Source organism: Crinia signifera, chromosome 4, assembly GCF_055691185.1.
Source record: "Crinia signifera chromosome 4, ASM5569118v1, whole genome shotgun sequence".
NCBI classification, from domain to species: domain Eukaryota; kingdom Metazoa; phylum Chordata; class Amphibia; order Anura; family Myobatrachidae; genus Crinia; species Crinia signifera.
This window is the reverse complement of record NC_139220.1, coordinates 208590616-208605896: the sequence shown is the minus strand read 5'-3', so window position 1 is coordinate 208605896 and position 15281 is coordinate 208590616. Positions and strand designations below refer to the sequence as shown.

Here is a 15281-nt window from a genome sequence, read left to right as displayed (position 1 = left end):
GGGACTGTTAAGACACAAATTGTACCATGGACTTCCCCTTTGGGATCTATTGAAGGGTATCCGGACTGATCGTAGACTGACTCATGACAGGGCCAAAAGGTCGACAGGCAATAGGTCGACATGGTCAAAAGGTCAACATGTATTTATTTATTTTCAAAATTCGTGCCATGTGCCGACAGGCGGTATTTCATGCCCTACCATCCACTAGGCCAGGCATTCCCAACCACGGTCCTCAAGGCACACCAACAGTGCAGGTTTTAGTGATATCCAGGCTTCAGCACAGATGGTTTAATCAGAATCCCTCAGATACTAATTAAGTCACCTGTGCTCAAGCCTGGATATCACTAAAACCTGCACTGTTTGTGTGCCTTTAGGACCGTGGTTGGGAATCCCTGCGTGGAGGGAGAAGCAAATAGTGTGCCGAGCGTAGGGAGGCACCGCACCCAAAGCATGGCGAGTGCAACGGCTCACTTAGTGTCCATGTCGACCTAGACACCCTAAAAACATAAAAAAGTCGACCTTTTTCCATGTCGACCTTTGGACCCTGTCGACCTTTGGACCTTGTCGACCTTGTGACTGTCGACCATTAGTGGCCGACCATATGATTGTAGACTAAGACATTGTAGATGATTTATACCAGGCATGTCCAACGTTGGCCCTCCAGATGTTTTAAAACTACACATCCCAGCATGCTTTGCAATAGTTTTAGCATTCTCTAATAGTAAAACTGTGGCAAAGCATGCTGGGATGTGTAGTTTCACAACATCTGGAGGGCCAATACCATAACCTCCTGAAGAAGGCAGCTATGCTACAGACTAATTCACAGTGTTAAAAAGAAAACTAAATGATATCTGTTGCAAATTATAATATGATGAGCCCTATCTGATGCCCAATATAATGTGATCAATATACACTACCAGGTACAATAGGCTAAGCACTGGTTTCACAGATATAATGTTGAACTATATCTGGTTCTAAATATATTTATACTGAGTCATTCCTTGTGTCACATACAACATTCCGAGGCCCGACTTGTTCCAAGCACACAAAGCTGGGCCAAATGGATAAAATGGGTCCGGTGCCAAATAAAACAACCTGTGACATAAAAGTGCATGTGTTGAAAGCTGAGACATATCTGGTATTAAGAATGCAAATATAGCCATCTATATATTTAATCAGCGAAGCAGTTTGTTTGTGATAGCGGCTACTCCACAGCGACAACTCCGATGGTTTGATGGTTCAGGTGTCATGCGATAGGTTGTATGATATGGATGATCAGCAAGGTCATTTTGTAAAGTGGTCAGAGTTATAATAGTGAGGAGCACCAGCTTTTTCCTTTGGGCTGCAAATTGCAGGAAGTCCTTGCCAGTTTTTATCTGCCCTAAATTTGGTTGATGTAATGAATTCTTTCTAAAGCTGATTGGTACCAATTTTTTTAACGACTTGTCGGAATGAGGTGATTCATAACTATAAATTGCCCAAGCCATATAGTGTATATGCACTTTGTACGTGCTCCCGTTGTCATTAGCGACGTCTTCTGGGCGGCTCTACATGCAGCTCAATCTGAGGATCTCGTCAAGGAACGCGTACTACTGGACGTGTCCACTGAGGATATATCTTTAGATCTTTTGCAAGATTTAATTTTATCATTAGTCTGGGAGTTGAAGGGAAACTGTTGATGGCCTTGCATCATCGTATGTGTACCCAGCGTAACACTTTCATATACAGTAAACTTTTACTGTCTAATTTTGGGATAAAGTTACATTTGGTTTTGCGCTTTAACGCCCAAGGGTATTTAGTTGCGCTCCCGATTTCCAGCGATAGTCACATGTTGACTTGTTAATGGGTGTTAACAGGCATTAATGCACAGAATCCGTGAAAAGTTCACATATTTGTGTGCTAACATTGTCATGGCCTCTGTTAATCCCTGCTGATTCAGGTGAAAAAAAATCCCTGATGATTCCTGGCTTTGTGGTTAGTTGGGTAGCCCCAGGTGATCAGTTTGTCCACGATTAATTTAATTCCCCAATAAATCGGTGTTACTCAACCCCGGCCTTAGGACCCCTAACAATTTACATCTTCCATCTAGCAGGTGCACAGCTGTATTACCACGGGGATGGCCGCACGCACGCCATCTCCCATCAATTGGAGCTCCCATCCCTGGCCCCGGAGAAGGGGCATCTCGTGGATGAGCTGATTCTGATTTGACTTAGAATACATGTACTGTTTGGGATCCTGAGGACAGGATACATACAGTATGATATTCCTCAGTCAAAAGACAGATCCCTGCATCAGGATGCAGAGAATCCCATCAGCAGCTCCATACTTGCCTTAACCCTCTCCCCTTACCAGCCTCTCCCTAAACTTACCTTGCATAAGCCAAACCCCAACCTGCAGCCTGACCTTAACACCCCTCCCCCCCCCCCCCCCCTGCTTGTGCCAAACATTAACCCCATACAAGCATGCGGGGAACTAAAGGGTCCGCTGGAACTTGTAGTTCCACAACAGTTCAAATAGTGAAATAAACACACACACACACACACACACACAATGCCATTTTTTTTAATGAGGTGTAATTCCAGGCGAATTTGGCCACCAATTAGCTACTGTAGTACGAATACGAATGTGCCATAAATACGAATTATTCTGATTTTTGGCATAATAAATGCCAAAAAATACGACTATGCCTAAAATAGGGGTATTTTGCTTATACAAATATGCCTATTTTAGGTATATTCCCCCATAATGTTAACCAGTCAGTGATTTATTGATCAAGACAAGGTAGAGGAAAGGCTCTGTGATATACAGGAATTATGGTTGCCATAGTTTTTCATAGTAATTGCTCACTTTTAATGTATTTTTTTAGGTGACTGTTAACTATCTGTATCACCACTAGATAGTATTTGGAGTTCTTGGAAATAGCCACACATTTTTTAGTATCAAGCCATTAAATCTTGGATTTTGTAAATGTAAACTTTGAATTAATTGCTGTCACGCTACAACTACATAACACTAATCTGTATACTATATCTAGTAATTGCTGAAGGTTAATCGAACTTTGCAGAACTGCACAGATCAGATATGAAGAATAATTTGTTGCATTAAATTAATTAGATTTATTTCTCTGGGCAGCTGTTGTAGATGGTGAATATACCCCAGATATACCCCAGAGTATTATTTATTGCTTTGCAGACATTAATTACTAATATACAGTGTGATGATTATTATTGTTTTGATACTAGGCTCCGCTTTGAAGTGTGATCACGTTTTATGAGCAAAATATAGGATCTTTTCATTGACCTTTTTTCTTTATCGAAAAATGTAATATAATCACCAACGTCCGTTGGTGATTCACCTGTACATAATTTGTGTCCATTTTCGTTGATAAACTGCATTGCAGTAAATAATGGTGGCCAAACACACGTTTCTTTTGGCTTGCGATATGCGCTTCCAAGCACTGCATATTTCAAGTCAAAACCGTATGTGCAGCCTGTACTTTCTGTACTAGATCACATTGGGCCTTATTCTGATCGGTGCGGCCAGATCCGAATATGCGGCCAGGACCGTGCGTGCGAAACCCCGCCTTCCATACAGATCGCCAACTCCGTCCGTACGCGGTAAGCTGGCCGAACGGACCGCACGTGTATTTTTCACGGAATACGCCTCCTCCATCTCAGGGAACCTCCCCATCATTCGATGGTCGCAGACCATCGAATGCAGGACCGAGTGGTCCACCAGCTCCCGCCACCTCAGACCACACGGACATTTTTCCGTGCAAAAGCAGGGATCTGGGCGGGCAGCTGACATCCGGCGATGTCATATGTCCGCCCCCTACACGTGCGTCACGACTGCATTACCATACGTACGCCCAGCGTTTGCATGGGAACGCCCATGAAACGCGGGGCGTATGCATATGGTAATGAGCCCAAATAGCCCTTCACGCCCCTCTCCACCCCCTGTTCGGAGTGTTCACATTTCATGCGGGATCTGGCCGTACGCCCCACTCGCACATGCGCAGACACAAAACATTGGCGGCACGAACGCACGCGGATATTACCGCACCAACCAGAATAAGGGCCATTGTGTCTAGTTCAGACTGCATGCTCTTTTACAAAAAAAGAAAGTCCCAAGGCGCAATCTAAGAGTCCGTGCTGACTCAATGTTGATGGAGGGTCACTGGAACACCTCCTTTGGAGAATACTTTTTGCTGGAAGAACAACACTGATGGCGCAAACTCACAAATAAATTCGTGAGAACCCATGTATAAAGGTTTCTTTAAAGGAACACCTTCCGTGATAGACCTGAGAGGGGAAGAGTAGGTGGCTACTAACTAGAAAGACCACTTTATACCCTCGTAGAGGTTTCTTTATCTTCAAATAATTAATTCCAGGGCCTCCATGAATAAAGATCCGTTTGATCAAATATTCATGACAAAAGGAAAGATCGATTGGTGTCAATTATGTTGACAATGAATTAATAAATTAATAGAAATGCAGAGGGAGCCTCTCACAGAAAGTCACAAAACTCTGTGCACATAAAGGTTTCTTTATGGGATCACACCACACGTGAGGGGTCCCAAGCATAGAAAGTGTGTGTACCGTACTTACAGCACGACTAATAACTGTATACACATCACAGTTTCTTTAATGTTGCTCAGAACATCCCAAATCAATGTCTCATGCATGGGGTGGTATGCAAATAAAAAATGGGAACCATTTAAGGGTCTCGTACAAATTTATTACAACAAATATAAAATACAAGTTAAAAACAATGGATACCTGAGTGGTGGCCGGGAGTGGACAAGGCCACAACCCAGGTGGGTGGATGGATCAGTCACTTCTTTGCCAACGCGTTGGTGGCGTTGGCAAAGGAATGACTGATCCATGCACCTGGTTTGTGTTGTTCTTCCAGCAAAATGCATGCTCTTTTAGCTCATTGCTTGCAATTTGAACTAGATGCAATCTAGTCAGAATGCATACAGTACAAAACATACCGTCTGTGGGCACCTTAAGAGAATCAATCTGAAGCTGCAATCCTTGTGACTGCCCGTTATGATTCTCCGATTCTCTAGCTCCGCAGGATCATAGAGCCCCAATTCTGCCACAGGTGTGAGACAATCCACAAAGTCCCAGGAAAAATGTTGACATGGAGACGAAGGAATAATTACTACACACAATAGGACAGAAAATAGGGTGAGTAATATATAAACAGTAAATCAGGGTGTGCTACCCTAATACCAAGGCATTTATGTAATTGTCTAGGATGCAGTAACTACAGACTGGTTGCTGTGCGCAGTGTCTCCACTTTTCATATGTGTGGTTTTTTTGTTGTTTTTTAAAGCCCTTTTTTGCAAGTGAACATAATCATCACAGGCGAAAACCTAGTACAATCAAACAATAAAGAAATCAACCTCTTCTTAGTACACAAGAACTCAACATGAGTTCTAAAGCTTCTGATAATGGTTAATATATTCTTTTTGTCCCAGTTAGTGGTCAGACTATATGATCACCTGTCTAATTGTAATAAAAATATTTTTATTTTAAGTTTCATTTAAGGTTATATTATACAGGTGACAAATTCTTGGGACAGAAGTATTTTGGATATCCGATATTTCCGTATTTTGGAATATTTACATACCATAATGAGATCTTGGTGATGGGGGTGCCAGACGTGGTCCCGACAGTCGGGATCCCGACAGGCATTCACCCGCCATGCTGTCTGGGTCCGGCCAGTCGGGATAATGACTGACGGGATCCCCACTGTCGGACCCCTATACCACACCCGGTGATGGGACCCAAGTATAAACAAAGAATGCATTTATGTTTCATATGCACACAGTCTGAAGGGTGATTTCATCAATTTTTTTTAATTATTTTGTGCATGAAACAAATTTTTGTACAATGAACCAAGCAAAGGTGTCGCTACTTTAGTCACACTCAAAAGATTGTATATTTCAGAATAATCTGGATTTTGAAATATTGGGAAACTACACCTGCAGTACTATGGCATGATATGGGTTCATACAGTATATTGAGATCTATATATCCATATGAATTCTTGACTAGTGCCACCCCTACCCAAATGGCTTTCATATGCTGAATACTGATGATTGGCTCATATATGTATAACATGATGGGAGCCATCTTCTATCTCTAGTGGGGGGTGCTCAGTCATGGTTTTATATGTAAATATATATCATTCGTACCAGAATGAAAATATGGGAATTATCCAATTAATTACCCATGATTATTGAACAGGGGAAATAGCTTTACCCAGGGCCATCCAGTTAGCCCCGATAAGTCAATGTGTGCCGCAATTTATCGGGGATTTTGTATTACCTGCCTCAGTCACAGTTGAAAATGGGACTAAAGCCATCAAAATAGAAAACAAAAATATTGAGGAAAACACTGTGAAAAAAAAAAAAACATTCCTGATGTTCCTTTGCAGGTAATTGGATATGCCCTATGGTTGTTCCCAGTATATGCTTTGTGTAAAGTGAGAGATCTACCTTCATCTCCACACTTTTGCTACAGAGTTTGCATATTGCCAATCACTCAAGTAAATGGAGTCATGTAACACTGTATGTTTTTATCAGATTAACTGTATGTTATTTTTACCCATGTGCATTCATTATTGGCATACTTTGTACCAATATTTAATGTAGGCCAGTGGCTTCATTATGAAGTGTGTTCGGCTACTCCATATCATTATACAAATGGATATGATCATTATCTGTGTAACCGTGTATCATCCCAGAGAGCAGTGTGATTAATATCAGTGTACAGATACTCAGCATCACAGTAAAGAACTTATTCATCATCCGAATGTAGGGGCTGTCCTAGGGAGCAGTGTGACCACTGACACATTATATATATATATATATTCTCTGTGATGAAGCCATGTTGTGACTGATTAGGGTGGGTATAGATGGAGTCCACTGGGACTCTGCCAGTACATGTGATGAGCAATTATGTTTATATATAATTTCCCCCATCGCATTAATGATGGCAAATGTGAAACAATAATACATTATACACACACTTTCCAGAAAACAAGAACAGAGATTAAGAGGACCCACAGATTTAGACCGGCAACATTTATAACCTGTTGATCTTGTTATCCTACCCCACCATATGCTATTTCTGTGATGTATACTGTACCTCCACTGATTGCACACCCTGCCAGCAGTGACCTACGCAGTGCACCCCAGCTGGTTGCCTTGGATGATTCCTCCGTGGGCAGGATGTGCTTCACGTGGATGTTTCCATACACTGTATAACATACTACTACGCAAGCACCCATTTTCCAAAAACTGCATTTGGTCCTTATATGGCTTACCTCCTGCAGTTTAACCTTCGTAGTGTGCCCAACATGGCTGTCTCATCTGGTACACTTGTGGATGGGATGAAAAACACATGGACCTGACTTATTGGGACCTTACTCTACACTGCAATCACACCATTTTGTGTCAGCTCTTCTACTGGTAACCTATTCCACCCAGGGTAATCCTACGCAGTGTTCCCTAGATGGCTACCTCACCTGGTACCTTGTTAGGATGGAGTACACAACTTGTGGAAGTTTATTATCATAATTGCCTACTCCAACACTACATTGTGTCTACTGGGTTCTCAAGGCTTTATTTTATGTCTGTGTCCCTTATCTATTGCTGTACTACCCAAATCTTATGTATTATGTGCATTGTTTGGATGTCTGTAAAGCGCTTTGAGTCCCATTGGAGACAGTGCGCTAAATAAAACTTCTTTACTTACCCCATGCCCACTGGGATGGGAACGCATGTCGGTTTGAAAAAAAAAATTATGAAAAATTCATGTTGACCTTTTTTTATGTGTCAACCTTTTGACTGTCTACCAATACTGGTCGACCTTTTGACTGTCGGCCTAATGACTGCATATCCAGGGAGATAAAGTTGCAGTTATAATACACCTTAGTCAAAGTGTGTTGCACTACAGGGGGGAGGGGGCAAGTGCAAAATGTTTAGATGAATTTTAGGTCACAATGTAAAAATAATTCAGGTAATAGATTGTGTGCTAGAATAAAAAGCAAGCATTGTTTTCTCTTCATGGAAAACTATACAATACATTTGCTCCCCCTGAATTACAACAGTGGTTGTCACCTGATGTCTGCAGCCTTACTGCGTCTGAGGATACAGGACCCATACTACACATGTGCAATGCAGATTCTGTGCACGCACAATATATTGTACATCAGTGCAGTGTGGGGGTCATTCTGATCCATTCGGACGGGACTGAATTTGGCCCCGTTCCAATGGTTAATGGACTGCGCATGTGCACGGTCTTTTGTGCTCATATGCAAGCGGCGACCGCAGGACGTCACCATTAAAATGCTGGGTGCTCCCATGGAAATGCGGGCGATAAAAGGTGTGCCGTCACATGACGTCAGCTGCCCCTGCCCTGTCTTCAGTCTCCAATGACTTATATTTGCGTGGCCTGAAGAAATTATTCGATGGACGACGACCATCGAATGATTTCTTCACCAGTGGGACATGCAAGGGACATGCCTTTGTGACACATCCCTGTGCATGGTTATGAGGGGATACAGTGGTGGGAGCGATTTGGCCGCCGGCAGGGCAGGCGCTCTGGACTCTGTAAGCTGTGAGCCTCGCAGCTTACCGAGTCAACCAGAATTTGGGCCTGTGTCCTTTACCTTATTGTGATGGGACCTGAATTGGACTCATTGAGTATTCTGGACTTGCAACCCCTGGCGTCTGGAAGGGGGGGTGGGGGGACAGAGGCAGACAGGGGTGGGTAAAAGTAAATGTAGTTATTTAGTCAATCTACTTTAGAGCATCCCCTTATATCTGTAGTAGGTACTGGGGGGGCAGATGCAAAGATTGATCATATGAGGACATCTAGTGGCAGTATCATTTATCCACTGATTGGAATATTTGATATGTAAAACATGTTTGTATTTATCTACCTCAAAGGCCCATACACACTGGGCAACTTTGAGCTGAAAGTTGCTCAAGCCGCCCAGTGTGTATGGCCCGGCGGTGAGCGCTGCTGCGCGCTCCTGCATCATTGCCGGGAAAGACTAATCTGCTGGTAATACCAGCAGATGAGCGGCTTTGAGGACGGCTTTGCATAGCGCTGCACTATGCAAAGCCGTCCTCCCCCCTTTGTCAGCGCCGGGCAGGGAGGAAAGCCGCTCAGTGTGTATACACTGGGCGGCTTCCCCCCTCCAGCGATGAATGCGATCATCACTGTACATACACGCTGGGCATACTCGCCCAGTGTGTATGGATGGACCTGTCTTGGAATATGTGAATTTGCCATTTATATAGTACAAATCCAGGAATGGGACATTACTGCTTCTACTTGAACCCGCGTTTGTTCTTAGACAGAATACAACAAATACTTGTATACCGCTGCAAATACTACTGTTCTCAGCAGGAAAACGTTTCCGCTACCTCTGTTACTTATGCTACTTACAGAAGCAGCAACATTTTAAGGGCATGTTTTAGAGCTTTTATTTATCTGGCAGGAAATCCAATGCATTGATGCTTTAATGACTTTACAGCTTCTATGTGCCAGGCTACAATGGTTTGCATTCATTTCTGTGGACAAATGTTTCAGGATACTTTTTTATTTACTTGGTAAAAATGTTACATATAGCGTTAGATTCTGTGGTAGCAGCTAATGTGCCAGCAGAGAGCACATGCCATAAACTGCAGCAATATGAATTACCAGCCGACACAAAGTGCTGTTGCCAAATCTCAGGTGTGCAGCTGTTAGACAAGATTCAGGTTTCTCTCCCGCTAGTGTTCCCTTTTGCAATGTACCAAAGCAGAAGCTTGTACATACACAAAGCCCGGTATTTGTGCACATATAAATATGTTCTAGATCTTTTGGCACCTCATCTGACCCATTTTAATTACCCAAAAGCCTTTTAGATAATGAGCAACTATAATTTTAGAATGGAGCCCTTAGGGGGGGAGCGGGCTCACAACACTGCCTGGAATATTTAGTATGGTTTCATCTTGTTCATCTAATAAAATGGAAGGTAATTAACTCTGCTCTCTTCTCTCATTCTTTAGCTCAAATTGAAATAATTCCGTGCAAAATCTGTGGGGACAAATCATCAGGGATCCATTACGGGGTCATCACCTGTGAGGGTTGTAAGGTACAGTATATGATAAAATCGTGTCACTCATTTTTTGTATTTTTTTGATAGCCCACAAATTGTACTAGCACTGATGACTGGTGTATGTTTGTGTTTCATTTACTAACTTATGTTTTTTTTTTTTTTTTTATTATTACTGGAATTTATATAGTGCACACCTATTCCATGTTCTTTACAGGGAATATTTGGTCACTCACATAAGTCTCTGCCTTAGTGGATTTTAGAGGCTATGGGCCTGATTCAGGACCAATAACAGCTTTGTTGAAATAGTAAAACTGCAACTGCTGTCTCTCGAATGATGTGGGCCTACCGGCCCAGAGGAAGGCCACCCAGCATGTAAAGTAGCAGCCCCGGATTGGTTGCTAACTTGCTATAGGCAACACCGCAACTTCAGTAAATTTACCCCTTAGTGTCATGGTGGGAATCTAATCCATGATATTTTAAAGAAAGATATGTTTCTTATTTGTACCCCTTTAACCAATAAATGTTTATCCAACCTTATTTTAAATGTATTTATAGTGTCTGCCGACACCACTTCTTCAGGAAGAGAGTTCCAAAGTTTGACTGCTCTGACTGTAAAGTAATTTTTCCTAATAGATATACAAAATCTTTTTTCTTCCAATCTAAACTCGTGCCCTCGCATCCTATATTACTTTCTAGCAGAAAAGAGGGTATTTGAAAGTTCCTTATATTGGCCCCTGATATATTTGTACATGTTGAGCATGTCCCCCCTTAAACATCTCTTCTCTAGTGTAAATAGTCCCAAATTGCTTAATCTCTCCTCGTAGCTTAAATTCTCCATCACCCTAATAAGCTTTGTTGCTCTTTTTGGATTTCTTCAAATTCTAGGAGTAATGTTAAACAATATGCCAATTTTGCTGCCCTAGATAAAGAACTATTGAAACTGAGAGAAATATTGAAACATGCATAGTTATTAGCTAGTAGGAGAACCTTACAAGTTTAAGGTAAAGAACAGTTTTCATACATAGGGTAAATATATTGTTCACACTAACCCTGGCTTTTTACTACAGTTTTGCCTACAATGTAGAATGCTGGAGTATTTCTTTCCCCTCCATCAAAGTTAATCAGAGCCATACCCTACAATTGTTAGAAAGGTAATACCAATTCATGGCGTGACTAGAAGGGCTGCAGCAAAGATAGATGTAAGCGGACACATCTGTATCCGTTTTCTCAGTGATGATTTTATAATTTTTCCCTTGGCTGGCACCAAGGTTACTAATGTTTTTGTATTTGATTTTTAAGGTCAACTTATATTGACTTAAATCGAAATTCATCTTTTTTGAAACCATCTTTTTCACTGTCCAAAGTCTTCATTTGTTAACATTCTATTTTGAAATTTATTTCAAAATCGAATTTGATATTTGGTTTCTTGTTTTCTTTTGGATATCCATTTCAAAATCAAACATAATCAAATGAAAAAAATCATCACATGCAAGAAACGGTGTTGGTTCCTCTATTCTGGTTTGTGTACATCTCTGATGGTGGGGACCTGTTTGTGCATGTGTAGAACGGGTCCTGTGCTGTTGCAAACAGTGCCCCATAAGCCACAGCAGATCACTGTTTGGGGTCAGGAAATCCAAAGACTAGTGGTGTCGATATTAAGAACCATACACACTAAGCGATATTACAAATCATATCGCTCATTTTGGCCTTTCTGTAGGGTATCATTTGTACTTTAATCTAGTATGTATATTCAATATCGTTAACGATGCACACTCCCTTGGGTAAAAGATTTATTTCATCCTCCTGTATGTGCAGGTCAATTGTGGCAATGTCATTGATGGCTGCATGTACACAGCGGGGACGGGATGACATTTCTTGATGTGTATGCACAATATTGTTTGGCCATAAGTTCTGCGGAAATCCTTAACAATATGGCTCATGGAGCAAATCATCTAGGGTGTATATAAAACTTTAGATTTGGTGCATATGCATTGCATTGCAAAGCATATTCATGTGCAATTAGCCAATAATCTCTCAGTTGCAAAAGCATTGACATACTGTAGCGTTCATCATTTTACTTTTATAGGCGTCATAAGGAAGGTTTAGGGAGTAGAATGTTGTTTTAAAAGCTAAAATAGTCTATCAGCTATTAGTCTATTCTTTTGGGGATTTGTTTGTTGATTTTGTGTTTGATTTTCAAACCGAATGTTCATATTGAATTTTAGTACATTGGTCTTAATTCAGACCTGACCCCTAATTAGAGAATTCACAAATCGAGCGATTATCTCCGCATGCATGAGAGGAATTTGTGACAGAAAATATGGATGGATCGTAAATGTGGCCAGAGTTTGACTGCCAGGAAGTTGGCATTTGGGGATGGTCCATTATGGTCCACCCAGGTCCTTTATGCTTTACGTGCAGTTAAAGTTGCAGGCCTGCATGTCTAGTACACTATGGGTTTCTTTATTAAGATGGGAGTTCTAGTGAAGATGGGATGTTGCTATAGGAAGCCAATCACATTTGATCTATTATCTTCTAAAAGGTGCTAAATAAATAAGTAGATTCCCATGTTCAATAGAACTCCCATCTCAGTAAATAAACCGCTAAGAGTCTATTTTGCTTCATCTGCAAAAAAAAATTAAAATGGGAGTTCTATGTCACATGGGATGTTGGTATGGACAGGTGTGCTTGGATATGACGTCATCTCCAAGCATCCTGTATAAGCGACAATAACAACCCAGGTCCTGGTGGCAGTATGAAAGCGGTGAGTATAGCTGAAGACCTGGCTCTGATTCATGTTCAGTATCTAGTGTAGGGCCTGGGGTTTCAGGGCGGTGTGCAATCTGTGCCGTATTTACTGCAGGGGGAAATACCGGCACTCGCCTGTTCAATGCTCTAATTTCTGACCGCATTAAAGGCTGTCCGTTTCATCTGTTTTTAGAAACAAAACTGTTTTGCCGAGAAACAGCCATGGATTGTGGACTCTGTGTCTGTTTTCCTACAATACATGACCAATTCCTGGACTTTCTGATACTCAACAGTCGCAAACATTGAAATCTGTCGAGTTAGTGTTGGAACCCGTGAAAACAGCTCGGGATTCTGACTGTCAAGACGGTGTATTAATTTTCTATATGTACTGATCTCCAGGAAAAACTTCCATTGACTAGCAATAAAAGTAGCTGCTTTTAACATATGTCTGCCATGCTTATTCAGAAGCAGTGACATTAGCATATTGTCTCTGATCCACTGCACGACAGGCTTTGCATCCTTCTGAATCAGGTCCTTAATGTAATTGTTCAACACTAAGGCCCCATATCTGCTATTTACTAGAAAGGGGAACCTTATAACCAAACCATAATGTCCTTGGTTTCGACTGCAGTGGTATTTCCTCCTCCAGGACCAACAGTTAAAACCAACTGGTAAATGACTGTTGCTATGGACAGGTGTGTGCTAACAGGGTCATCACAGACTTAAAGATCCTAAACAATCTCACAGTGGTGTGGATCCATCAGGGCAGATTTTAGATACCAATCTCCCTCTGGATGGCTTATTGGAGGCTGCCTCCTTGCCTCACCTTGAATGTCACACTCCAGTGTATCCCCTGTGGTGGATGTCTCTGTTCGCCCTAGCAGAGCTCAGGGATAATTTTAGGGTTCCTATTTAGCAGTAGAAATACTTTGCCCTAAAGTTTCCCTTAGCAGTCTTTTCCAGGAAGAAGGTCTGTAGCTGACCAGCATTTCTGGCAAATATAGCCAACTTCAGGCAGTGCACGTCCTGCATAGTGTGATTCATGCAGCCAGTGCAAATCCTTGTCTAGCAATACCAGCAGCATTGTGGGCATGACGGGGGATGTACTGTAGCAATGCTTAAAGCCCCGTTGGCAATATTGTATCCATAATTTTTATTTTATTTTTTAAATACGATTTTATTATTTTCCAAATATCAAATAAACAATCAATTTGAACAGTGACATGGTGACACTTGAAACAAAAACAAGCGTGTCTTTGAGTATTCTTTGTAAACAGTTACTTATCAAGAAAAACATTCGAGCACTTTGCAATGTACCAAATTAACATATTTGTTGTTCACTTGGTCTTTAACATGTAAGCAGGGACTAATGGAGGGGGGGGGGGGGGGGGTTGGAGAGTAGCCTCAATCTGATAGCTTAATAGTGACGTAATAGTTTGAGATTATGGATGCATCACAATATACCAAGTAACATGGTTGAATATGGCAAAGTGGAAATAAAAGAGAATTTTATGTAAAATTACCACGTCAACAGAAGAATTTATGTTGAAAGTTTGGGAGGGTTATCCTTATTCGGTCTAGTCATAGTATGATTGTTCTACCTCAGTAAAGGAAAACATGGAGATAATAACATATACATATGTTGCACCACCACTACATCAGGACTCAGCAACATTACTGAGATATGATTGAGCAAGGGAGCCGCATTTAGACTGAGGATAACATAGACCATTTAGAGATGTCGAATGATGTGACAACTTTGTCTCGAAGCTCCGGGTTCAGAGTAGATATGTATGGGGACCATTTAGAATCAAAGGAGTGAGGAGAGCGTGGGGAATGTGATAGCCACGTTTTCCTATCATAATATATATGCTGGATCATCATACTATGTAGTTGTAGCATAGAGGGGACGGTTTTTACCGTCCAGTGTTTTAGTATAAGTTTTTTGGCTATCGTAAATAACATAGTGAACATAGGTATCAGGGTTTTATCCATAATTTTTAAAACATATAAAACATAGATTTGACATTGTACAGTCAATGTTATGCAGTTACATAGCACCACTGGTGAGAGGGAATGGAAATGAACATCAATAACAACCAATAACAGTAGCTATCAATGTCCTTGGCAGGTAGGAAGGCAGAATATGTGTTGTAGTGTACTAGAGTTAGTAACTGCTTGAAAGTCAGTAACTATGGGTAGCTTACAGTCTAGAGAAAAGGAGCTATAACTGGGATGCGATGGAGATATATGGGAAAATTTACTAAGATGTGTATTCTACTTCACATGTGATGTTGCTATGGGTAACCAATCAGAATCTACTTCTTATTTGTTTAGCACCCTCTAGAACAGGGCTGGGCAATTGCGGCCCTCCAGATGTTGATGAACTACACATCCTAGGATGCTTT

General features: G+C 41.4%; 1 protein-coding gene across 3 annotated transcripts in view; it reads left to right on the top strand.

The window, feature by feature from the left end:
- The window catches only part of RORA (RAR related orphan receptor A), a 416981-nt gene that overhangs the window by 365739 nt on the left and 35961 nt on the right, over nt 1-15281 (top strand). For all 3 annotated transcript variants that reach the window (XM_083183648.1, XM_083183647.1, XM_083183649.1), the window contains one exon: nt 10076-10161. In XM_083183648.1, the coding sequence (XP_083039774.1) occupies nt 10076-10161 (86 nt within the window). The remainder of the gene's footprint in view (nt 1-10075; nt 10162-15281) is intronic.